Below are 27,942 nucleotides of genomic sequence, written 5' to 3' on the forward strand. Positions count from 1 at the left end.
TAATTATTTTGTATGTCTGGTATATTTATAATTTTTGCATTTATATATTTTCTTAAATCATGAAGTTTTTACTTTTTCAAGAAAAAAAATCTGAGTTAAAATGACTTTCTCTCACTGAGTCATTCACTAAAAAAAAATACTTGACTTCAATTTTATACATGTCTCAATAAAAAAAAAAAAAAAACTATTGACGGACGCACTGTTCTCCAAGATTCCTCTAAAATCAGTAAAATCTGCGAAAACTAAACTATGTTTCTAAACATATTAATGTCAGGATTCAAATTAAACTTTTTGGTTACTACCGAGAAAATTGTTGAAAACTCGAAAAAGCTGTCATGATCGCCGTACTTTCTTTTACAAGAAGTAAGAGAGAAAGTAAAAATACTGTGGAAGTTGTTAGTTTATTAGGAAAGATTCAGACGTGAATATCTTTCGGAATTCCATTTTTTTAATTGTTATTCGGTTGAATGTAGTAAAAGTAGCAATTATCTTAATCGGTCATACGTCCCAAAAGAGAAAGAATACAGAATTTAACAAGTGAAAATAGAATACTATAGCTCAATAAGTTTAAATAATTTTTTTTGCATTGAAGCTTGTTCTCTTGATAATGCTACTTAGTATAGTTTTTTTTAAAAAAGTATTAATTCTGTTCGTATTTTTGTTGAAATTTCATCATTAGAAAATTGTGAAGAATTAGCTTTTCTGGCAGAAAAAATCTATTTAATCACCTATTTGATTAGGAAAAGTAAAATCAATTTTTTAAAAAAAGCGCAATTTAGTCAGCAATAAAAATTGAACATAATGCAGTAATTCCCGCTTTCGAACAGTTAATAGCTACATGCAGGCTTCTGCGTACTGTGTAACTTTTCCGCTTTACGCATTGGAAAAACTTATCCCAAAACTATGAAATTTTTCGGTTTGAGAGACCCCCATAGGTGTCAATTTTACTTAGTTCCCCTTAGTGAGGTGGGATATTTGTGAATGAAACATTTTTTCCTTATAAGTTTATATTACTATTAGAATATTTTCTTAAGTAAGACAGTTGAAACAGCACAAAAAAATTGCAAGAGATCTCATGTTAGAACAAAAGTTGGTTCTTTAGATCAATAGAAATCTAGAGATGCGCATGAGCAATGTTGTCCAAGGTTAACTTAGATTCATTATTTTACGATTAATTCAACAGATTTTCTACTTAAATTTTCATTACAAAGATTTCTTACTGTGTACAATTTCAAAAGAAAAATGGTATAATATATGTCAAATTGGAATAACCAATCATTTTTAAATAGAAAATAGGGTGTGCGGCAGTCAGCTGTTTGTAAGGCCACTAGGAGCGCTAGTGTTCTTCGAAATCATTATGGCAGACATTTTAGTAGAATTGGTGGTTCGTTGCTGGGGGCCTACCGTATAAGTTTTTAGTTTACTATACATCAACTATTAGTAATTTTAAAAAGGAAAATACCCTTTTTGTGTTTTAGGCTTAATGTTTTTTTTAAGATTTACTTTATTTATAATTTATTAGTGTGTGCGCGAATGTAGTGTTATTTGGTCAAAATACCATGTCTGGTGATAGGGAAATTGCTGCTGAGGATAGCATTAAAGTTGTCTGTCGATTTCGTCCTCTTAATGATTCAGAAGAAAAGGCTGGTAGTAAATTCATAGTCAAATTTCCTTCTGGTGGCGATGAAAATTGTATTTCCATTGGGGTAAGTAAAGTATTTCGTTTAATTAAGAAAATAACTTAGGTTTCTTCTAAAGCACGTAGTTCATTCCTTGTGAACTAATTATAAGTGGGTTTTCCTCCACCAGTACCATCTACGATTGTACGTAAAAACATAATTGAAGAACTTTAAATTACCTAATAAGAATACATTTTCAACTGATTTTAATGTGGGTGCATGCTAATGATGACTAAGATGTTGAGGTGGCCAATAATATACCTACACTCAATCATTCTTACATCATTTTCCATTGCAAATCGTTGTAATTATTCTTCAAATAAAGATATGTAATTTGTGGCCATCATGTGTGAAAATCCAATCGCCTTTTCCAATTTGGTTACTTAATTTAAATTTTATTATATCTAAGTTGATTAGCTTTTAACTTTTCTCCTCAATAGTTTTATTAAGTACAATTTTTTTAAGCAGTTTTTTGAAATAATTTTTTGTTTTCAAGTAATCCAATATGATGTTGCACAATTATGTGGCGCAGTTCTTTTTTTTATTACTTTGCAATGAAATGACGATTAAAATGGTAAATGTTGCGATAAGATTAAATATAACCAGAATCTTGGTGTGTTTTGTAACTTTATGAGTTATTTAAGTTTTAGAGAGATGAAAATATACTTTGTTTCCGTAGAGTCCATTTTTTGCTCTTTTGAAGTTACAACCTTTTGTTGCCTACTTTTCTTTATTGTTATAAAAGCTTTCTTCGTTATTAATTGTGACAGATGCCTGAACTAGGTGTAATTTTGCTAAGTGTACCGGCTTTGAAATAAGTAGTGATGTTAAAAACGATGTTTTTTTTTGTCTTTTTAATTACAAATGCCCTATTTAAAAAATGAAGTGAAAATCGAGGGGTTTTTTTGACAGGAACCTTCTTTTCGTATTCTACAATTACTTATGGAAATTTCTAGCCGTATGAATCATTCATTTTTATATTCTTGAATTTCATTCACCTGACCTTCACACAGTACAAGCCTACTTAACATTAAAACTTTTTTTTCCTAACTTTTTTTCGCCTTTGATTTAATAAAAGGTTAGTCTTGTGTATATAATTTTAGCGCAGTTTATTTTAAAGATTTAATGGATTTAATTGTTTATAAATTACATTAATTGTTTAGAGTTACATTTTGCTGTTTTAATTCAGCAGAGTTTATATTGCTAATTTAAATTCTTTTACTTGGTTTAGCTTAATATTTAAATTTTATAAATGGACCAAATAAAAAATTTGAGTATTTCTCATTTTTATTTAATAGTACAATGTACATTCTAATGAACAATTAGATTATTGCCCTTAATTGAAGTTACTGCTCTCTTGGTGAAGTGTAGGCTTTTTAAGACTAGTTCTTCGTTAGCTTATTTAATTAAATACAATTGTTGAAGTACTTTTACTGGTTCTCGACCTGTAATTAGACTTTTAGCTAGTTCCCTCATTTCTAGATCAGTATTTCATGATTTCTTGCAAAGTTTAAGAAATTATACATGTATTGATTCAGGTAAGAACGAGCTAGGGTATTAACATTCTAAAATCACCTATCAGTATTGATACCTATGCAATGGATGAGCAAAATCTATTACAATTGGCTTTGTACAGTGAAACTATTCATGAATACTTGATAAAGGAAATAAGATGAAGCTAACCGGGAATTAGTTTGATTGATTTAGCATTATTGTAGGTGTATTTCTTCTTTATTTAAAGCGAACTGTACCAAACTTCATTTTTTGTACAATTCTTTGAAGTAATGACTGTTAATTTGTTAATTTTTAAACGGAGCTCGTTATGATTCTCTGTTAGAAGGCATTAAGTGATTGGATCCCGCGCTGATCATTATGCTAGGAACCCTGTAACTGTGCCCTGCCAATATCGCCTTAGTTGAAATCATTAAATTTTCTGTTTCGATTAAAGCGCACGATGGGTAAGAAACAAAGGTGTTCAAAGGAGCTAACTTTGGACAGTGCAGGCTGGTTGTAGTATAAATAGATCAATGCTATCAACTTCTTGAATTAACGCCTTTGCCTGGCAAAGAAATGTGCATCTACTGAAAAAACTTTGATTGCGATGAATCAAGACTGGACAACAATAGGCCAGTTTTTTAGTACGTTTAGTTTTTGTAATAGTTATTGCAATCTGTGAAATGTCCATCAGGAACTCAGTCTTGTTGAATTACTTCTTTACTTACTTGTTGCAAAAAATTGTCTACGCATAAGCATTTCAAGAACATTTTTTAGTGCAATTCTGGGAGAAGAGATGGATAGACTTCTATTAAAAGGCTATTTTATTTTAGGTTAAGTATGTCCTTGACGCTTATAAGTATTAAAGATGTTAAATTTCTATGGTTCCGTGTTTAAATAAGGTACTTTCATGTTTACTGTACATTCGCAGAATATTGACATTTAAACTAAAAATTATAGAAAAGTAAGTGTTACAAATGTTCCACATCAGATTTTCATTTTAAATTGGAATGTATCCATTCTTTTGTCATTCTGTTAAGATGTAGTGTAAGTTTATGTGGCACTATCCTAACATTTCTATTCCATTTCCCACAGCATACAGAAGGGCGGCTAGACACTGTTTTGCACTACCTATTAATGGTGGGATTGTGATTCGACAACTTCCCAGAAAGCTTCATCAATTTATCATGATATCCGCTCTGAAAGTGTCTTTGTTTTTTTTTTTTAATTTTATTAACTTCTATTTATTTAGTGCCTGAACCCATAAAAATTCAAAAGGTTCGTCAAAATATTTCAAGTCTTTATAATACAATAATATACACAAATTAAATGACTGTGACATAATTTAATAAATAAATAAATAAGATATAATTCACAGGCTGGACCGACACTGTACTTTAACCTGACAATAATATTATTCACTGAAGTTCAAAATCGCCAGGTCTCCTATTATACATTTTCATTAACAATGTATCATTATATTCTTCAACTTATTTTATGAAAGTGGGATATTAAAGTCAGTATTACTTTATAATTAATTGATTACGCAACTTTTTTGATTTAATCATTTTATAAAAATGGTAAGATAAGTATTAGGTTTTTTGCCAATATTTCATATTTGAGGTTTCATTGGATACACATGTTTTGAGTCCTGAAAAATCGAGGAGTACCTAAGTGAACTTTAGAAAATTCTATGAGTGACCCTGGCCAACCGACGGCTTTATAAACCCACTTTTGTTTTAAGGAAAATCCATCATTGTAAGATTCCTTTTTGGGCATAGGCAAAGGCGCACTATTCCAGAACTCAGGAACCTCCTCCACGGCGAAGTGATCAAGAAATATAATTTCATCAGATTTTTCTTCTCGAAGATTCTTTCGTGCACGAATAGATCGAGAACTCCGGAGGGAAATGGAAATTCTCGAAAACTTCAGACATAAATTTATGTTATCAAATTAAAAAAAAATAGGACTAAAATTCCTATTATATAGAATATTACTTCACAGAAAATGCACTTGTAGATGTCTATTGTTGTGCAAAACAGTGAACTTAAGAAAATTATAATTATGCACCAGTGCAACTAAAAAAGCAAAAAAAAATATAGACATTCAAACATTCAGGAAGTTATTGATCAAAATCTGCTATTGCCTTCTTGCACCATCCGGTAGTGTTGTTTGACCGCAATCCAACCATTGATCGATTACCTTTGCCATGTCATCTCATCTCATGTCACTATTCTTTTGTACAGGCACATATCATATGCTATGCAAATAGCCTGAAAGAGGTTTATTTCCTTTTTCATTTTCAAGTGATTTTCTTAAAAATTGCCTTAATGGATTTCTCATTAAACTTGGTAAATAGTAGATATCCTAAGTAAAAATTTCGAGTTTACGTTTGAAATTAATTTGTGAAAAGAGTTAACGACTTTGAGGAAGGTAATTCGTTTCAAATTATTGTCTATAGTCTTAATTTTACTATTTCTTTTCAAATCATCACTGAAACTCATTTTTTTTTTAACCAAATTCACACTGATGATAAATTTATTTACAATTTCTTTCTTTTCTTTTTTTTTTACAAAAGCTTCATTTTAGTAAAAGATAGAGGAAGTTGCTTTTTCTTTTTTGCCAGACAGGAAGTCATTCGTTTGAAGGATTTGCTTTAGCGTGACAGTAATCTAGGTGTAACAATGCTCCTCCACAGGGAGCATTATTGTCTGGGCTGAATATTTATGCCCAAGTTTATTGCTTTCTTTTTTTGCTTTGTTTTAATGAAATTCATTCAAGATTCTATGATTGAATCTTCAGGTAGATTTTATGGTTAAACGAAATGTTAGAATGAAAGATGGAAAGGGGGGGGGACTTAGTTTATTTGATTTTCATACTAATTGAAGGGAAGAAGAAGTCAGAGATAGGCTTGCTAACAAAACAATGACTCCATTCATAAATCATAGAGACAGGTAACAACTGCAATAGCTATCCCCTGTATTTGTAATGGCTTTTAAACATCGAACTAATTTTTTAGGTATTGAACATTGAATGATTATTTCGCACACCATATTTCTCGAACTTAGGGAGGGTTTCGAAATTTAAATTCGAAAATCTGTATACTTGCAAAACTTCCATTCAAAAGAGTTAGAGAAAATAGAAATGATAAATTAAAAAGAATTATCAATTATATCCAGTAAATTACAGTAAGAGAAAGTTTTGTTAGTTTATTTTACCAAGTTTTTGTTTAATAACTAAGTTTGGTTGATCATTTCACTGACATAATCATCAATAGTATTGTTTATTGCATAATTGATGTTCTGCATCTGCTTATCTGACCTACACAGGTCTACGTTATTGATTGCCGCAACAGAAATAATGATAATATTTGATATAATTTCATTTCGGAATTTACTATTTTACAGAGAATATCATTTCAATTTTTTCTAATTTCGAGTTAGTCCCGTATTACATACAGCAAATGTAAGGCTTGTTAATATTTTCTTTTACGTTTTGTAAGTGTAAGTATTGTGCGTATTTTGAACTTTAAACAGATATACATAAGTTTTTTGAGTACAAAAAATTTATTTTAACAAAATTGTGTGCTCTTTTCTTATTAGTGATGAGAGTTATTAACTCAGAACCGGCTTAGAACTGAAAAGGGTGGAATAAAATGAAATTTTCTTCCAGAACATCGATTTTCGGGGATTCGCTTTAAGGAATACAAGCTTTTGAGATTATTGTAAGAGTAGAATGTTGGTATCACTCTATGATCCTCCTATTTATTGAAAAATATTAAGGCAATCAAAATTTAGGTTATAATTTTAACAGAATTTTGAGAATAACAGTAAGAGTATACATAAAATTTCCCTTCATTGAAAAGCATACAAAAAAAAAACCCATATCGATTTTCTAGAATTAATAAAATTGATGGTTGCTGATAAGATTTACAGGAAATCGCTTATCTGTGTAGTACGTGTACCTGTGTTTGGTGATGCCTACGTGACAATGAGAGCTGCACATAAATACTTTCTAGAAAAGAATATGCAACTCATCAAAAATGGACCATTAAAAAATATATATATATTTTTTATCCGTAATTCTTTTACAGCCAAAACTATCTATACAAAAAGTTATTTCAGAAATTGTTATTGAACTTTGAAAAAAGCTCATTGCTTTTATTAAAAGAAAAAAAAAGTCAATAGATCCCAAATCTTGATGTGAAAAACTGGGTGCGACGGTGGAGAGTTCCTGGAGAGATCAGTTCCCCTTCTTTAGCCTTCAAACTTGATAGCACCCCTAGTAAGGGCGTAAAGTATAACAGATATTTAAGCTTTTTCTTCTACTTCTACTTCAAGTTCACCTCTGTTTACTAACTTAACCTAATGCAATGAGTTTGTTGCACGAGGTTTCCTTTAAGAGCGCCGTGTTTCGTGGAGAATGAACAAAACCATAAGGAATGAATTTTTAAAGATAGAACAACGCACAAATCACCTCTAACTACGGAAGCCCCACAATACTACCGACTCGAACAGTATACAGATCAGATATTAAAACCAAAACTACTGCGGAAGGTCAACTTATAATTTATAAAGTACATTAGTCGTACATTTTATGTAAATTATAATATATATATGTTCTTACTTTGTGAAGCAGAAATAATCAAATGGACAAATAGAGGTGTTTTCCTTCTTATGTGAAAAATGTTTCCGTGAAAATACATTAACAAAGAAAAACAGTTGACAATTTAGTGTTGAATAGGGGGAAATTGTAAATAAGGTGGCGAGAAAATTCTGTACATAATGTTTCCCAAATTCTAATTCATAATCGGAAAAAAATAATGCTCAGTACTTAAAATGAAAGAAAATTATTGTTGATTGTAACTTTGTAATTGCTCTTTCTAGAATTAGATTAAACTTTCATGTCCTCTTTTCTTATTAATTGCTCTCTTTTTTTTCAGGGTAAAGTTTATTTATTCGACAAAGTTTTCAAACCAAATGCGTCGCAAGAAAAGGTATACAATGAAGCAGCAAAATCTATTGTGTCAGGTATGTGTGTTTCTCTTAATTTATGTATGATTTTATTAATAAAATTTTATTTCAAGTAAATAATAATAATATTGTAACATTGTTAAAAGTTATTTCCAATTAATATGAATGTTAATGGAATATATTTGTAATCACTTAGGCGCCACAGAAGCCTGGCGATTATATTGCGCGGACGCAAACCTCAAATATTGTACTGAATTCAATGTCCTGTCATAATCTTAGATTTTGTGTTAATATGAAATTTAAAGCAGTGTGTTAGCTAGCTATCCGCCTCCATCCACGACACCATATCGATAGTTAAACGTAACGCCATCCTGCAATAAAATAAATAAATTTATCTTTCTTTTTATCTTCACAGTATCGATTAATTGAATGCTTTACTATTACCGAGTTTTAACGAACTTGCTCCAGTTTGATAGAGGTATAGAGATAATATTATCAGCTGGTTTATTTTATCTTGGGTACTAGATAGGCTTCATATGTATTTCACTTATTTCATCTTGTAAACGTGAATGCATAAGGATTTGTAATTGTAATAAATTCTAAACAGTATCAGAGATTCTCAGGGGAGATTTAGTACAGTGATGAGAATTTTCAGTTTAAATTGATTTATATATTACCACCTTATATATATTTAATATAATATTGGTTACTAGTTTTTATAATTTAATTATTTTGCCTTTAATCCAGAAATTGTATGCCAAATTTCTGTTTACTTTTACATTCAACATTCTGAATGTGGTTCTAGAAATCGAACAATTGCAGATGGCTGCCTAAACTTTTATGAATCCAAACTGCTTTGATTACAAAACATTACAGTTCAAACTCGCTAACTATCTTTAATGATTTTTATGTGTCACTCCATTAACGAAATTAAGTTAGGTTAGAATAACCCCAGACAATAGTCAACCCTTTGCAGATCTAGTTGCGAAACCGCTTCACCAAATATTGGGCTACATTTAGATTAGTAGCCGCCAACCTAGACTAGAAACTTAACTCTAAAACTAAAACCATGGGGCCTCATCGCGAACCACCATATTATAGTCACGAAGTAAAAGACAAAATTAGAGCTTGTAGAAAGTTGTTACTTTTACCGAAATAATAAAAATCCCAAAATTTGGAATTCTTAGGAAACAAATTTAGAATCATACTCAAATTTCTATTTTTTAAACTGTATTATCCTAAATATTGGTGGCGTTGTACAAATCAAATACCAGAGAAATTGGTAAGTTTGTATCTAAAAACTAGTGAGGAAGATGCTGCACCTTGTAAAAAGAGGTATTTACCTATTAGTAATTAGACCATCGAGGGGGGTGCTACAATGAGCCATTATTGGGAACCCGGTTCCGCCCAGAATGCCAATAGTAATAACTTAAATTGTCGTAGTAATAGAAGTAGAAGTCAAGAATTTCTAGAGGGTATACAAGAAGCAGTTGGCAACAATTGTTTGAGGCCGCTTTACAATTTGGCAATATTCACATTTTGATCACTTACTTTCCATATTTAATTTGAAAACTAATAAATATTTTTCTTTTCTTATTTAGATGTCCTATGCGGATACAATGGGACGATATTCGCATATGGGCAAACGTCATCGGGGAAGACACACACGATGGAAGGGGTCATCGGTGACCAAATGAAGCAGGGTATAATTCCTCGTATAGTAAATGATATATTTAATCATATTTATGCTATGGAAGAAAATCTAGAATTCCATATCAAAGTATCTTACTTTGAAATTTATATGGATAAAATTAGAGATTTATTGGATGGTAAGTTTATAAGTTTGGTTTTTATATAAGAAACTTCTAGAATTAAATATTTTTCTATTTTCTCACTCATGTACTTTTTTTTTTAGTATCAAAGGTAAACCTCAGCGTGCATGAAGACAAAAATCGAGTACCATTCGTCAAAGGAGCTACAGAAAGGTTTGTCTCAAGTCCAGAAGAAGTATTTGAAGTAATTGAAGAAGGCAAAGCAAACAGGCACATCGCTGTGACAAGTATGTTTGCCAAAGTTTGCTTAAAACTGAATTTAGATTGTTTGTTTATTCCTGCTCTTTATAAGGAGAAGAGTATGTTTGTTTCTGTGCTTTAGAAGTTTTGGGTCAAAATAAAATTACTGGAAAATGCTGAATCGATTATTTAGTTTTTAATTTTTTTTTTTCTCGAAAACTGCTCCTGGTTTTCTTTCAATTTTGTTCCATGATGTTTTCTTTCAATTTTGTTCCATGATATTATTTGAAGCATTTTTCCCACAAGAAACTTCTTTTTTTCAGTGCTGGTAAAGATGTTGATGACGCTTTGTAGTTTTATGTAATGTGTGGATCTATCTCATATAATGCAGTTTAAGTTTTAATTTATCTATCTATTTTTAATATTTTCAGACATGAATGAACACAGTTCAAGAAGTCACAGTGTGTTTTTGATTAATGTGAAACAAGAAAATTTAGAAAATGAAAAGAAACTATCAGGAAAATTATACTTAGTCGATTTAGCTGGCAGTGAAAAGGTAAACTGTGTTTAAAACATGAATAACCAACCCAAAAGAGGGATGTATTGATATTTTTTAATATATATATATATATTTATGTTTTCTTATTAAGGTGTCGAAAACTGGTGCCGAGGGTACAGTTTTAGATGAAGCCAAGAATATTAACAAATCATTATCAGCTTTAGGAAATGTAATTTCAGCATTGGCAGATGGAAATAAAACTCATATACCTTACAGAGATTCTAAATTAACACGAATATTGCAAGAATCTTTGGGCGGTAATGCTAGAACAACTATCATCATTTGTTGTTCACCAGCTTCGTTTAATGAATCGGAAACTAAAAGTACACTTGATTTTGGTAGAAGGTAATTTTACTTTATTTATTTGGTTTATTGTTAATTAGTAGATAAATTCAAATATTTGAAGCTAGATCAAACGCGCGGATATGATAAGTGAGGTTGTAGCGATCCTTTAGATACCTGATGCATGCAAATTTTCTCCGATTTATGGTACACTAAACTTAGGTTCTTCAGAATATGTTTAAGTGAAAGCTAATAATGGCTGTAAAAAGAAATTAGCCAAATAGAAAGAACACGCCAATCTATATTTCTCAGTAAAATAAAAATTAAAAATACCAGTGAGAATACGAACACCTTAATCCTTAAGAGAAGCTTGGAAAAATCTTTCTTACAGTCATGTGATAGGCATCACCAGATTTAGCAGTAGGGCTAATAAGTATCATTATGGGAAGGACACTTAACGATGTGGAGGATTGTTCTCTTAAGTCATTATCATTTCTACTGTACTCTTTTTTATTTTTAGACATAACCAATATATTTAAGAATATTGTTTACAGAGCAAAAACTATTAAGAATGTTGTTACCGTAAATGAAGAATTAACCGCCGAGGAATGGAAAAGGCGATACGAGAAGGAAAAGGAGAAAGTTGGTAGACTTAAAGGCAAGCTAGAAAAACTGGAAACAGAATTGAACAGGTGGCGTGGTGGTGAGACAGTCAATCCAGAGGAACAGGTTAATTTCCAGGAGCCAGTGGAAGCTGTTACTCCTGTTACTTCGACAACGGAGATCATTAAACAAGGTGACTGTTGAACAGATTATTTGAAAACAGTTCTCTCAGGTAAAAAAAAAAGTTAATATAATAAAAAGCGCAATTTAATTCGTTTGCAGCAGTTTTACCAGTTCCAGCCTCTCCTGGCATCATGCTTGGTTCGCTCAGCAATGAGGAAAGACAGAAATTGGAAGAAGAGCGTGAAAGACTTTACCTCCAGTTGGACGATAAGGACGAGGAGATCAACCAGCAATCCCAATACATTGAAAAATTAAAAGAGCAAATGTTAGAACAGGAAGAGGTATGTCCGTACCATTTCTCTTAATGTTCTGTTCTGACCACTCTAAAGGCTTTCTTTCTCTTGAACTTCTCTTGTGACCACTCTGAAGGCTTTTTTCTCTAAAAATACGTGTGTAATCACGCTAATACGACACTTAAGAAGTAAGCCCTCCTCCATAATTGATCTATAACTAATTTTCTAAAGAATTAAGACTGCATACTTAAGATCGGATCCCATGAAGATGACCAAACGAAATTTAAAGTTATTTGTTCTTGCAATTTTCCATTTTTGAGATAGTTTTAACACCCAGACCATTTTCTGTAACCACTTTTTACATCTCAATCGTTCTCCCAGTTGTGTACAAAAAATACTACTTATTGAGGATTGCCGAGTTTTGGTAATTGAAAAAAAGGAAGTCTTTAACATTTCAAACTTTATTATTTAGTTCTTCATCCAGGCTTGCCAGACTGTGTTTTTCACTATTTTATGCAAATATTGTTTTTAACTATTTTTTATTAGGATATGCAATTGTAATAATGCAATCAAATTAAATTACATTTCTTTGATTAACACAAATCATAGTTCTAATAGAAAGTAATACAGTTTAAAACATTGGCATAAAGATCTTTTAAAAGTTGGGCTAATGAAGCGAAATCTCACGTCAAAATCTATAATGCATTTTTTATTGATTGCACTCAATCTTAAATTACAAAAATTATAAAGATTTTATTACTGTTTCCACCTGAATTAATTCGAATCTCCTTTCCGTAGCATTTTGGACAAATTTGTAGAACTTATTTGTAAAAGTATGAAATGTATACGTATATTAGTGAGGTCTATATACTTGTATGTGTAAGTTAGAGAAATTATTTAAACATTTTATCAACAAAACAAAAAGAATTGTGTTTCAAATTGTTTGTTTATTTTATACTGTAATTGCAAGCTTCACATTACATTTACACAGTTAGAGAACAAGCTTTCTTTTCTATTTTTTAGATTGTATATTTATTGATAAATTGTAAATATAAGTGGAGGAAGATAGGGAATAAATTTCCGTAGGTAGTTTTGAACAAATCTTTTGACAGTACGCAGCACTTTAGGGCTAATTTTTTATCACTATAAAATCTGATCACTTATTGTAAAATTTCATTTTAGTTGATCGCCTCAACCCGTAGAGATTACGAATTATTACAACAGGAAATGATTCGTATAACTCAGGAAAATGAGAGTGCCAAAGAAGAGGTGAAAGAAGTATTGCAGGCACTGGAAGAGTTGGCCGTAAATTACGATCAGAAAAGTCAAGAAGCCGACACTAAGAGTAAAGAGAATGAAAGTCTAACCGAAGAACTACTTTCAAAACAAGTAAGTTCATTTGATATAAATTTTGTTTTCACAATTTTAACCTTGCTTATTTTCATTTATACAATTTTTTTTTTTTAATTGCAGTCTGCACTAAACAGTACATCAGTAGAATTGCAGCAATTAAAAGATATGTCTTCCCATCAGAGGAAGAGAATCACTGAAATGTTAACCAATCTCCTTAAAGATCTTTCGGGCATCGGAGTTGCTATTGGTGGCGGAGATGGTGAAATCAAGGTGAGTTTGATCCTTAAATAATTATACCTATGATGGTATGTTTAAACAGAATAGTGAAAAGAAAACACATTTTGTATTTAATGTATATCTTGCTTTCAAAATTAGGTATCTGGCGATAGTAATGGCAAATTAGAAGAAGAATTTACTGTGGCACGTTTGTACATTTCCAAAATGAAATCTGAAGTAAAGAACTTGGTACAAAGATGTCAAGGTCTTGAAACACATCAGGTGGATTCAAACAAAAAGGCAAGTAAACAGTCTAAGCCTATGAGGCTTATATTAATTAAAGTTAGAATTAAGCGCGTGGATTGAATATAATAATTACATAAAATGTTGGCGTGACGGTAGCCGAGCGGTTAGAGGCGAGACCCTGCAAAGGTAATATGCATTGGGTTCGATTCCCGGTCTAGGTCTTGGATTTTATTTAATGTTTAATATGAGAACTTCGTAGTAAAGTGTGTATGCTACTCGTCCACGACACCTAATTGATAGCTGGACTTAAGGCCCCCTTGAAAAAATAGGCACTACTTTATTTTACATAAAATGTTAGGTAAGCAAATGGCAGCATTGACAACCTGATGCGTGAATACGACAAAATAACTTTTGGAATGAATGTCTTATAATTATTCGAATCTTTGTGATAGAATGAATCTTATAAAATAGAAGTAGAATATTTTCTATGTAGAATTTCACTTGCTGCCTGGTATAAAGTGAGAAAAATGAAGTTCACTAGTACAATAATCGGTGACAATTTATTTGCTCTTACTTTTAACAAGACCAACGTATATAGTTATGTAAATCTTAAGTTAATTTCCCCCCTTATGTATTGTGGTACTGGGTTCGATTCCCGAACTTAGGCCTTGGATTTTATTTAATGGTTAATAAATGAAATTTGCAGTAAAGTATGTTTGCTAGTCGCCTTCGTTCACGACACCTAATTGGTAGTTGGACGATAAGCCCCGCCTGAAAAAATAGGCGATTACTTTTCTTTTAGTGCTGTACTTAACTTGGAGGAACCCAAAATTTACTAAAATAACTACTAAGTCCCTCTTATTTACCACTCCTATATCCTTATCGTACGAATAGTACACATTTTCTTTTTTAATGAGTTTTTTAAAATAAATTTTGTTGTTATTTTAAGCTTATTTTCATTCCAAAATAATATCTTTTATTTTCTCAATGAAAATATGTCGCCTAATTTTAAGATATACCAAAACAAGGTTTGAACGTAATTATAATTGAATAATTGTATCTTTTCATACATAGATAAGCGAATATGAAAAAGATCTCGCTGAGTGCAGACTGTTGGTATCTCAACATGAAGCTCGAATGAAATCATTACAAGAGTCCATGAGAGAAACTGAAAATAAAAAACGTACACTAGAAGAAAAACTGGATTTATTGAGAGAGGAATGTGCAAAAATGAAAGCTGCTGGTAGATATAATTATTTATTAGGATATATTCTATTATTTTGGTTCCTGCGTGTAAATTTGCGAAACTGATTTCGGTTTGTTAATTTTTCTAGAACAAGTACATGCAGCTTCGACTAAAGAGAAGGCAGAAGAAAGGAAAAATGAAGCTACAATGAGAGTAGCGTTGGAACAACAAATGGATCAGCTGAGAGATACATACCAAAAACAGATTGCCCAGCTGAGGGATGAAATTGCTGAAAAGCAAGAACTTATTAACACTGTTAAAGAGTAAGTTAACTTTCAGTCAGATTTTGGGCAAATCATCTCTTTTTATTAATATTTTTAAGCTAGGTATTCTCTTAGTTTGACTCTCCAGCTTTTACTCAACTTAATTACTCAGAAAGTTTCACACACGAAAATTGCACACGATAAAACTCAACTTCCTGGGTATTAAACTTATAAGTAGAGACAACAACTTAGAATTTGGAATGTACAGAAAGCCCGCGACCACTCGGAATATTATACTCTACAGTTCTCACTATCCTACTCAACTAGCCGCTCTCAGATTCATGAAAAACAGATTAAAAACCATACCTCTTGTAACGAACAACTATAAGCGTGAACTCAACACAATTCTTACAATAGTCAAAAATAACTGTTAAACCACCAACATTATTGATAAATTACCGTTTTTGTTGGGGGGGGGGGCCATTTTTAATTTATTTGCGATTGTAATCAAAGAATTATAAAAAATATCGAACTGTTGCTGGGTTGGAAGACATTGAAGGGAACCAAAGTTAAGTGGGTTTAGAATCAAACTTATATTATCGTTTTTCTTGTCGTCCCAATTATCAATTATATTTTAATATGTAAGGAGTGAGAATTTCAATATGAGAGGAGTGACATATTTGTTATTAGAATTATTAGAACCACATATTCATCAATATTACTTAACTATTTTTATTACTTAGTACAAATAAAGGAATAATTCCTTGAACGAAACACATTAAGAATTTGGTTTCGTATTTTCTGCTTAAATCCCCCTCCCCCTCATTTAAGTAGCAATCTAACTTTACAATTATAAAATATTATAAAGACACTAAAATTAAAAAACCATTAAACAATTACTAGGATTAATTAATTTTTATTTCATTATTTTTACTAAAAGTTTTACGATTCATTAACATTTTGTATATCACATATGTATACTGTGTAACCTTCCTCACTCAGTCAGCACGTGTAGTTTGAGACGGTAACGTTAGTGAAGACGAAATCTTTACACCAAACAGATTAATCCACCCCTAAAAATGGATGAAACTCCGAAACCGGTCAGGGATATAATACGTACATGCGTGTTACGACGGATAAAATCAAAGATATTATTTAGCACTTTCGGACCTAACTTTTTCAAAAGTTGTAATATTTAGCTGTAAAATATTTCTGCACAATTATTTGAAAATATACTTTTCTGGTCTAGTATTGCAAGTAAATTAAATTATATGAACAATATTAGGTGCCGATTACGTGAATCGAGTATTATTCAAGTAGGATAAATGTTTAGAAGTTAAATGTTTGCCATCATCCCTCTATAAGGCCAACACTTTTTTTATAATTTATTTAACCAATTGTATTTTTTAATTTTAGCGAAAATCAAAAGTACACTCTTGCACATCAACAGTTGCAGCAAGATTACGAAAAACTTAAACAAGAGGAAATGGAGAAGAGTAATAAATTACAGGAATTAATGTGAGTGTATTGTCTTACATTTCATTAGAAAATATTTATTGCCACATTTTCTCTGTTTATTATCATCGATTTTCATTTCATGTCCTTTTTGTTAAGTACATATTAAATGTTGTTTCGTTCCTTTTGTCCGTCACTACTTTAGGTTGACTGTTGAAAGGCGAGAACAAGCTAGAAAAGATCTAAAAGGCCTTGAAGACACAGTTGCTAAGGAACTTCAGACGTTGCACAATCTTAGAAAACTATTTGTTCAAGACCTGCAGGCCAGGATCAAAAAGGTTACAATTTTATTTTTATTCGAATTACGAAATGACCATTTTTTTTTTTCCTATTGCATGAAAGAGTTTTTCACACATTTCCTCAAAATCGAAAAACAAATGAATATGCCCTTTCTAATTGGAAGGAACACTTTCAGGTCAATGAGCAAAAGCATTTTCCTTTGAGAAATCCTAATTTTTAATGTATTTCACTAGTTATCTTATCACAAAAAAAAAAAGAAAAAGAAAGACGATACACTATTATTTCAGAGCAAAACGTTACTCCTAAAATTGTAGGATTATTTTAGGAGTGAAAGTTAGGTCCAAGAATTTACTTTATAAACGGAATTTTTTCAAGTTATTAACCATGATTAAATTAGATAAAATTTAGTAGATTAATTTTTGTAGAGCTTTCAAAAGTAGTATGCTGTATTTTAATCTTTTTTACTGACAAAGTATAATAGATACTAAATTCTATTTCATATTCTGTTGACCTTCGAAAATCGCATCTTCTACTTTAAGGAAAAATTATTTGGAAAACAATCCGGATTTTAAATGCATTCATATACATATTTTAGTCGGTGAACGCTGAAGATGAAGACGATGGAGGTTCATTGGCACAAAAACAGAAGATCTCGTTCTTGGAAAACAATTTAGACCAGTTGACCAAAGTACATAAACAATTGGTCAGAGATAACGCTGACCTAAGATGTGAGTTACCTAAATTGGAGAAAAGACTTAGAGCAACCATGGAAAGGGTTAAAGTGAGTTATTATTTTGTATTAATATGAAACAGTAAAAATTTGGTAAAGAATTTTAAAGACAAATTTAAAGAAATTAACTTATACTTGTTTATTTTAACTTTTAGGCTTTAGAAACAGCTTTGAAAGAAGCAAAGGAAGGCGCAATGAGGGATAGAAAACGTTATCAATACGAAGTTGATAGGATCAAAGAGGCTGTGAGACAAAAGAATCTAGCTAGAAGGGGGCCGTCGGCACAAATTGGTAAGTTTAACATTATTTTTGTTGTATTTAATTTTTATTAGAACAGAATGAGTTTCGAAAATATCATGTGATGTTTTCCGACTCAGGCTGCTTAATTTTAGTTTGTTTTTCACCAAATAGTTTGACTCACGATCTCTAGTTGTGATGGTATTTTTAAAAGTGGGTTTACTTAATATTTCAAAAACGTTTTTGAATATTTATCGAAAAATGTACGTATAACATAAAAAACAATGTTTGCGCGAAATTCAGATATAATGTCGCTGAGAATTTTAGATATTTCATTTTTCATTTTATAATGTTCAAATAATTTTTGTATTACAGCTAAGCCAATCAGGGCTGGTCAACACCACGTTATGGGTGGAGGTGGTCAAGCAAGGCCTACCCCAATTATCTCCCCATCAAAGAACATTTCTGACGAAGAAATGCGCAAACGCAAAGCAATTAGTAAGTACCAATAATGTTTCATTTTATTGCTATAATTATCTTTAATACTTTTTTTTTCTTTAATGAATAATTTTAGTATGATCTGTTGTGTCATATCGTTTGTTTAATAAATTTTTTATATAGTTGTATAGATAAAAATTAATTTGGTGTCATTAATATATTTTTTGTCTGAATTTCGTGATTTATTTTCATGATTTATTTTTTTTTTTTTATAACACATATATCGTATTGATTTTGTCCTTAACAGCATGTTTCTTTTTTTGTAAATACAGATTAATCAATTATGAATTTTTCATCCGTTCGTATGAAAAATTTCGCTTCCTCTGATGTAAATTTCATTTCCCATTTTACATTATGCTTCAAACAAAAATTATTATTAATAATCCTATCACATATCTGTGGTGTTATGCAACAAGCATCAGTTGCATTTTTCAATTTTAGTCAATAGGATATAAAGTATAAAATTTCTTATCTAATTTCCAGCATCCTTTCATACTTATTTTATATATATTATACTTGATGAAAAATTAAGTGGATAAGTTAATACATTTTCGAACTTTATTTGAATAGTAATTGATACTGTCACACCAGGTAGAAGTATTAAAGTTAATTTTACTGCAGCTTTTTTATTTAAAAAAAGTATTTAAGGTACTATACCGTGAAATAACAATATCCTTAATTTCTCATTACGACTTCTTCTTAGTTAACGTTTATAAAAATGAATTACTAATTTCTTAAAGCATATTACTCGTGGATGTACTTCAAATCTCTTTGAGACATGTTTAAAGGGAAAAGAACCCAATTAATAATATTCTTTGTTGCCATACTGTCCTTGAGAACCAGAGGAAATATCGAGTCTTTCATATTCTTAGTCATAGTCATAGTCTTTCCTATGCTGGAATGTCACAAGTTAACTGGCGAACTAATTTTCAACCGGCTTTCTGATTTTCGAAACTGAGTTAATTTTAATGTTATTTATCTGGATTGAATAGAAATGGATTAAGTAAACGTTTGTATCAAAGGCAATTTAAATTAGATCTCTGCTCAAGTATACCTCGTATATATCGCTGCTCTCCGGAACGTTTCACTTCTAAAAATGTTTTAATATTGGTATTCGTCAAGTACGAGTAATTTAATTTGCACTTGATTAGTTGTGTACTTGTTCTAACTTGGGTAAGTTTTCGAAACGATTGATACGCATCTTGTCTGTAAAGAGGCGATTAGTTTCGTAAAAGACGGTTTAATTTAATATCTACCTTATTGCAATCATTATGAAATATAATTATACTTTAAATTTTTTTAATGTGAATTGATTTTCTTTTTTAAAAAAAATAAATTTTAGCTATTAAAAATATTGAAGTCAATAAATCCATTATTAGCCAATATTTTGAATATTAAAACCTTTACAGGCATGCTAGCAGCTTGAATCGACTTTTGAGAAACTTCTGCAGTTTAAATGATCGGTACTGTTAAAAGAAACATTTATTTACTGTTTGCTCCCTAAATTACATTCTTAGTTTTCTATTGCTCGTAGTGTATTTCTTTGTGTTGCGCTTTGAATTTTTTTTTTTATTTGGTCTAAGTCCTAGAAAGAAGTTATTACCTACAAAAATAGACTTCAAATAATGAATTTGTAAATTGATGCATGCTTTTGTGGTTTTCTTTATTTAGTTTTTTTTTTTAATTGTTAAATTGCCATTATATTTTGTTCATTTTCATTATTTTCGTCTAAGATGCATAGCATCTTTAACAAAAGCATATTTAGAAAAAAAGCAGCTTTGTGTTTGTTTTTTTAAATTAAGATTGCAGCTTTTTTGATTACCAAATTGCTTTTAAATGTTTTTTTTTTTAGCACCTTAATCTGTTTGCGAAAGTAACAGTTTGAAAGTCCACCGTATTTTACAATAATTTTACAAATAAGTTTATGTGCAGTAGCATTACTTGTAAATAAAAAATCAAATTCTATAATTAATTTAGGTGGCAGACAGGATTTTGACTGAAAAAAGAAGAAGATAGCCTGCAGAATTAAAAACCGATTTTTCAGTTCTTTGCATTTTTTTTTTTTTTGTCCGTCCCCACCCACAAAAAAAAGAGGTTCTAATGGTTTTGTTATTTCTTGATATTGCACACGTTTGATTTTTTAAACTCATATTTGAAAAAAAAAATTCTTTAGTAAACTTGCATTCTGTGTGTTTTTATTATAAAATGCTGTATGTGCCAAAAGTAGAGTATGTTTTTTGCTAATTTTATTCATTTAATATTTAATTATAATTTTATTGTATTTGTTTTTTTTGTTTTTTAGGCAATGAGAGCTGAACTGGTTGGCTGGCTATTGGCTCTTTTGCCCTTCCCCCAAAATATAGGATTTTAGTTAATAGCACCAAAAAATAAGTAAAATAAAAAACCTATTACACACCAAAAATAAATAAATAAAAAAAAAATTTCACACGATTACCATATTTTCATTACATCTATATAATATATATATTTGTGTAATATATAAAAACGAAAAGGTAATTTTTAATCTTCTGTTACATTACACATTTACAAAAGTTAAAAATTTTAATCATCAATCCAGAAAAAAAGAAAATTAACAACACTGCGTATTTTATTTATTTTTTTTTACAGATATTTTCTTTAATTGGTTATAATTTTTTCATTTCCGGTTGTAATTTTTTGAGTTTGGTGCTTCTATAATGAATGCTTCTTCCTCCAATGTTGAAAGAGGCGCACGGTCATTGGGGAAATTCTCGCGGTGCAATCTCTTCTATTATTACTTTTTCCCTCTTTATTTTTTTATTAATATAAATATATTTTTTTAATTTAATTTAAACAAAAAATCTTTTTAAAAAATCGCTTTATATAATAATAATAATATAATCGTTCCGACCAAAGACTCTCCTTTTGAAAATGAAATTTTAAGGAGAGACCTATTAGGGAACTTTAAATGTTTATATGTATAAAAAAAAAAGGCAAAGAAAAATAAAATAAGGTACGCTGCTAATTTTTTATTTTCAGTATTTTTTTTTTTTTTTATGTTGCCCTGTTTATTATTTTAACTTCCCGGATACAATATATATATAAATATTTTAAAAAAATCAGCCGACAATTACATCTCCAGAAAATCTTCGAAAATAAATTTATTTATATTTGTCAGATTATTCAAATTCCTTAGCATACATTCCTGGCAAAATATTTGTTGAATGCGATACATGCACTCGGGGCAGAAAATGAATTATAAAGTTTGTTATTTGATGAGGTATTTTGCTGTTACTAGTTAGGGTGTCGTCCGTCTTGGGTGGTGACATTAAAAGGAATGGAGGCAAATTTCTCTCGTTTCTCCTGAGATCTACTGCAGTTCTTCTACGTGCAGTCCTGCAAGCGGAAGGCAAGATTTAGACCATCTCTTCTTTAGAAAGAAAAAAGGGGGTATTCTTTCCATTGTTTGCTTTGACTAAGTGAGCGATTAAGTCTGTGGATTTGTTGTAACAGGTAAGGATTCTCTAATGGCCTCTAACCTTCATTCTTCATTTCTTTAGTTGTCCCAGGTCTGTTTGTGCAGAAAGATTGCAAGTTAATACTGAAAATCCGGATATTTAGGCGGAGAGAATCATTTCTAATGAAGATTTTTTTGTTTTATTAATCTACTTTAAATTTATTTTTATTTTTCTACAACTCCCGTTTCGGTTTTAATTAAATCATCTTCAGATAAACTAATCCTGAGAGACTACTACTACTTGGGGAGAAGAACATACTTAGAGATAGGGGCTGCAGTAATTTTTGATTGCTTGTTGAACTTCAGTGTTGTCTTAAGTGTTTAATATCGTATAACTTGGTATTCAAATTTTTCAAATGGCACCTGAAGATGGTTTTTATTATAACAGAAACAGATCATGTAGAAAAGATATAATAAATTGTCATACGGCTAATGTAAAAAAAAGAGACATCCATTATTGCTGAGATGAGATCAGTACATCGGGCCCAACAACATATTTGAACATAGGTTCTTAGCATAGAGATAAACAAGGTGACTGCTTTTAAGTAGCTGTAGAATCATCAAATTTCTTCAAGAGAAATAGAGTTTCACAGATTTCTGTTATGAAACAAAGACATTACTAAGAAGATTGAACCTTAGTGCTAAAACGTGGATTAGCCAATTTCAGCATGGAACTCTTTGAACTTCATTGGTGTTTACAGAAACGTTTTACTAAGCTCATTCCTTGCATTTCGAATTTCGTTAGTGTTATTCTTCCTTTGTTTGATTTGTTTGTCAACTCTTTTCATCTCCTTTTAGATTGCACTATTCTTATTCTTACTTCTGTTCTCTTTCTACACCACCGCTACTATTTGGGTAGAAGAACATACTTCAGGTGTTTTGCCAGGTGAAAATTAGAAAAAAAAAGAAAAAGAAAGTCGAACATAAAAGTATCTCTAAGAGGTTTGTTATTTTTTTTTAAAAAAAAATATATAATGCGCCCGAGTGTGTATACGCTTACAAAAAACCCCTAATTGAAAATTGGAATTTAATGTAATAAAAAAGGAAATGTACATAATTTAGGCAAGATATGAGAAAAACAAAAATAACTCACAAAAAAGTTTAGTATTTTGATAAATTCTGCTTGTTCCTCTTTTTAAGCTTTGTATATAACTTTTTAAAAGATTAATTAGCGAGTTATAAACAGTAAATTAATTGAATTAGTAGTAGAAATGCTTAAGCATTCCCTCCTCCTTTTTTTTAAAAAAATAATTAACTTATTATTTTACAAGATGCGTGTTATTTTTTTTTCTTTACTATTGAAAGATTTATGCCCATTAAATCCACTCAAAATTTAGCACTCTTGGGCACTTTTTTTTTTAATGCAGTTTTTATAAAAATAAGCGCAATAATAATTGTTTTTTAATTTTTTGTTTACCCCATTAATTTTTTTTTTTTTAAGAATTTCTAATCGTATTTATTTGTTTGATCTTTTGTTAAATGAAAGAAATTATTCAATGTATTTTGTGGATTTCTTTTTCTTTTAATTATTACTTTTTTATTTTTTTTTTAATGCTACGTTCGTTTGCTTGGGTTCTTTTAAAAAAGGTAGATTGCACTTTAGGTCACCCCAAAATATTCTCTGTTCACCCCCGTCAATTAAACAGCTCTTAATAAATTTCTATGTAGGTTTTTCACTGGGTAAATATGAAGGATATTTATTGACTTCACAATCTCAGCCTGGCCACCACGCTCAGTTTTATGCAGAATCATTTAAAGAGGGCGAACCAACCATTTGGCACAAATCTCTTTGTGACGCATGAGGAACAGAGCAAGGATGTGTACTACACTTAGTAGGCAATTGTCTAAAAGCTTTCAATAAGCATTTTCATGGATTCTAACCATTTATAATTAACAAGTTAGTATAATTAGATTATTTTGTCTTGATATTCTAGCCCAAAGTTCCAATCCCAAAATTCTTATCACTTTTTATTTTACGAGATTAATATCTCGCTTTATTTCAATATTCTTTTTGTTTTGAAGATTATTTAATTTAATTATAAGAAATGCGAATGTGTCGGACGGCAGTCTTAGCGGAGTTTTTATAAAAGCTAAGTCAGATGTTTGCTATTTCACATTCGTAAGTTGAAATAAAATGTCACAGAATATATTGAATATTTTCTTGCATAAAAATAAAGAAGAAGTATCATTTATAATTTTATTTTCATAAAATTACCGTCAGATCTGACAGCGTACGTACGTGCCTCGAATTACCCCTTTTGTCAACAACCCTTTAGATTTTTTGTTTTTTTTCTCAATTTCATTTTAGTATATTTTTTTCTAAAAAAAAAAATTAAATCTTATTTGTAATTATGTACTTTCTTATAATTATTTTTCTGTTTTTATAAGCACTTAAAAATATAGGAATAAAAATGCCTATTAAATTAATTGTATTATTATTTAATTTCTCGTGATTTTAATTTGTATTCGTTTATTTAAATTTTAATATTCAATTAGCAAGAAAAAAAACCACTATAATGTTAAGGGGAATATAATAATTTTTAAGAGATTTAATTTAGGAAAACTAAACATGTGCTGAAGTTGATTTTTTTTTAATTGCAATTTGCAAAGCAATATTTCTTTAGGTTAGGAAGTAATTTTTGTAGAGTATAAAAAAAATTGGAGAATGTAAAAGAGAAGTTAAATGAAATAACTAATTTAAAAAACATACAAACAAAAAAGCTTTGTCTTTATTTATTTTGCTATATAAAAAAACAATATATATATATAAAAGAAAGAAAGATATATTTATTATTATAAGCCGTTAAGAAGAAAGAGGTAACATATTTGAAGCAAATATTTTTAAAAGTAAGAGAAATTAAATATGATTTCTCTCTTATTAGCGAGGACTCTCTGGAAGAGTTGAATCTTCAGCTTTTTGTAGCGTGGAACCTTTATCGAGTTTTTTTTATTTTTAGTTAGTGCGATTTAATGCATAATGCAACTTTCTGTTTAATGTGGTAGTTTTTTTGCGGTTATTGCTGGTAGTTTTGCGGTGGAGAGGTACCTTTTTGGTTTCCTCTAATTCTAGACGTTCTTTGGCTTTCATCAGAATGGGGTTGTTCGTTACATTAAGAGTTCTTGAAAGTAAAATTTTCTAAAAGAAGGAATAGTTACCCCTCATTTCACTCATCTGTGAAGCTGATTAAGATGGTCACTTTTCTTTGCCAAATAATTTTGTAGAGCAGTGTAGAGCTATCATCTCGGCCGTTCTAAAGCAGGTAGCTTCGAAAAAATAGGTGAAGGAACTTCTACAGGAAGCCCAGTCAAAAGCTTGAAAAAAGGTGATTTTTAGATTGTGACGTGGTGTTCCCATTTTTTATTATTATTTTGTGACCTTTGGTTTATATAATTGCTATTTCACTTTCCCTTTTCCGGCTGGCCTTAAAAAGTTTCTTGCCATTTTTTTTTTTAGCTTGACACGCTCAATTAAAGCTCTCTGACAGACAAGACAGTTGGCTGCTTCATATATTTGATCTCACATTGCTCAGGCATCACCGGTTCCACAATATTCCCGAACTTTGCCCATGAACTATGGGATGCACCTAAATCGAATGATTTGCGGTGAGTGAACAGCGCCAAACATACAAATCTTTCTCTGTAGTGTGTAGTGATTCCTTGTACTGTGGAAAGCTTCTCGTCAAAATTACTCGCTCAAGAGCAATGCTCTCATAAAATTATTTTCCAATAAATCAAGTATGTCCCAGCTTTGATCTGCAGAACCGACAGTGAGTATGTAGTACCACATTGGTGGTGATTACAATCTTTCTTCTACAGTTGGTAGGATAGCAATGATGCAATGTTTTTTTAATTATCTAATAGAGCCGATCTAGCCTTCTTCCCCAAATTTATATTGTTAACTGTTGTTTTGATAAGATTTTTTGATAGGTGTTCCAAAAGCTCAGAAGGAAATATAGGGATTTATTGGGGTTAAATTCCTATGCATTTTTTATTCAGCCAAAAAAAGATAACATGGAAAGGGATCTAATTCATCTTCTTAAAAGAGCTCTTTAGATTAATGTTACTCACAAAATTTATGAAGGGAGGATTTGAATTTTCAAAAAGAAAAATTAGGACTTTTTTAAACTTTCATATTACGAATTTACAGATTCTAGATCTTTGAATTTGTGACTTACTAATGCACAAGTATGTTTTATAAGATTGTAATTTTAAATAAATCAGATTAGTAAGTATTTTTGTTACAACAAAATATCAATTGATGTCTAGCACTATATTTTGATATTATGCTCCAGAGTTTTAAAATTATCTGACAGTTCAAAGCCAAAGTACAGAACAGAAGTGTATAAACTTCTTTAAATAATGACTCCTTTTTGATCTGAAAACAGTTTTATGTAGCTGTTTTTAAACACAAGTATTGAATCTCTGTTGAAGTAAATCAGTAATTCTTTAGCTATGATCTCCCTTCAAAACCTCTATTGAATTGTCTAGAATAAAAGTGCTAAGCATGGTGTAACGTTTATTAAGGTATCACAACTTCATTTTGATTACCAATAGTTGATACAGAGATATGAATGGTCAAACAACAGCGAGGTGGTACTTCCATTAAAAATTGCTTGCAATTTACCAAAAATTTTTATTTCCACACTAAACTAACTTTATGTTACTCTAAAAAACATAAAAAATTAACACCTTGCTATTTTGTAAAAAAGAAAAAATAATGAAGTTTTTATAGTGCATAAATATGTGTGATATATAAATATTAAACATTTTAGTATATGTAATGAATAAATGATTTAAAAATAACAATAACTGCATTCAGTAAGGGTATATTTATTTATTTCTAATATTATTTATTTTATTTTTTTTAGGTTAGATTTAATTTTTTCATGACTTGATTTTTTCGCACTCAAATAACAAAATAACGAATAATTTATTTATAATTGCTTTAGAGGTTTTTTAAAATTTTCTTTTTATTTTTTCTTAATAATAATTTTATCATTCCTAATTGTCCCTGAAAAAAAAAAAAATGACTAGATGCACCTCAATTCTTAAAAAAAAAAAAGAAGTAAAAATCCTCAAAAAATAATAAATATTTAAGAAAAAAAGATACTATCCATTTTAGAAGCCTATTTGTACTTACAAAAAATTAAAACAAAACATTGTTTCTATTCGCTTGTAATGGCAAAAAAAAAAATTAAAACAAAAAAAATATATACATATATATATGTATTGTGTACAAACATATTTAACATAACCTTCCTATTTTTTCCTTGAATAAGTATTAAATAAAAAAGTGTTGAAGAGTTTATTTTACAAGTGCTTTAACTGTTCGTGATGAAGTTTTTTCAAAGATTGCATGTTATTTTATATTTATGAAAAATATTAATACACAAAAACTTTTTAGAATAATCGTCATAATTCTTTTGATTGTTATTTGCCCAAGTTATATAAAAAAAAATTTCTAGTTTTAACAGCCAATAAGTAAATGTAAAAAAAAAATATATATTAAAAATTACTTAGGAAAAAAAAGAGCAGTTATTCTTTTTATTTATGCTGAGAAAAATATGTATATTTTATGTGGCGCGTGAATTTTTTATTTTTTTTTTAAGTATAGATTGTAAAATATTTAAAATTACAGTAATTGAGACGCATCATTATAAGAATTATTATTATTTATTTATTTTAACGTAGGAAGCCACTTTTTTCAAACACGAATTCTATGTATGCTGTATTTAATGTTGCTTTGCACTATTTTCATAATAATCTTGATTAATGCCGGGGAGAAGCTAATTGTATGAATGAAATGTCATTATTTTTTCATAATTTTTCTTTTCTAATTTTTACGTGGAAAGATTGGTTACAAAAATAATATAATATAAAAAAAACTGGAAACAAGAAATAATAAATGCAAATGCTTAATTTTTGGTAAATCTTTTGTCTTTCA

At 29.9% G+C, this 27,942-nt stretch overlaps 1 protein-coding gene across 3 annotated transcripts; it reads left to right on the forward strand.

Annotated features, from left to right (window-relative positions):
• The first annotated feature begins 1,348 nt into the window (after positions 1-1,348).
• Khc (kinesin heavy chain) lies at positions 1,349-27,928 on the forward strand. 3 transcript variants are annotated; one of them, XM_074114972.1, is made up of 20 exons: positions 1,349-1,706; positions 8,116-8,203; positions 9,748-9,975; positions 10,062-10,205; positions 10,590-10,714; positions 10,809-11,062; positions 11,554-11,795; positions 11,885-12,066; positions 13,201-13,407; positions 13,492-13,641; positions 13,747-13,887; positions 14,908-15,076; positions 15,168-15,342; positions 16,699-16,800; positions 16,943-17,075; positions 17,633-17,818; positions 17,923-18,058; positions 18,380-18,502; positions 19,912-19,965; positions 20,805-27,928. In XM_074114972.1, the coding sequence occupies exons 1-19, from the start codon at positions 1,560-1,562 to the stop codon at positions 19,926-19,928; spliced, it is 2,949 nt and encodes a 982-aa protein (XP_073971073.1). In that variant the 5' UTR covers positions 1,349-1,559; the 3' UTR covers positions 19,929-19,965; positions 20,805-27,928. The 3 variants fall into 3 exon arrangements, with proteins under 3 accessions (XP_073971073.1, XP_073971075.1, XP_073971074.1); XM_074114974.1 differs by having other exon boundaries at positions 11,888-12,066; XM_074114973.1 differs by lacking the exon at positions 19,912-19,965.
• Positions 27,929-27,942: the final 14 nt, after the last annotated feature.

The sequence above is a fragment of the Rhodnius prolixus genome, unplaced genomic scaffold, assembly GCF_049639745.1.
Source record: "Rhodnius prolixus isolate KJV_2025 unplaced genomic scaffold, Rpr scaffold_7, whole genome shotgun sequence".
Classification (NCBI taxonomy): Eukaryota; Metazoa; Arthropoda; class Insecta; order Hemiptera; family Reduviidae; genus Rhodnius; species Rhodnius prolixus.

Coding starts and splice junctions, on each gene's coding strand:
- Khc (XM_074114972.1), top strand. CDS start 1,560: ATGTCTGGTGATAGGGAAATTGCTGCTGAGGATAGCATTAAAGTTGTC. Junction 11,796..11,884: donor AACGGAGATCATTAAACAAG/GTGACTGTTGAA, acceptor ATTCGTTTGCAG/CAGTTTTACCAGTTCCAGCC. Junction 13,408..13,491: donor AAGAACTACTTTCAAAACAA/GTAAGTTCATTT, acceptor TTTTAATTGCAG/TCTGCACTAAACAGTACATC.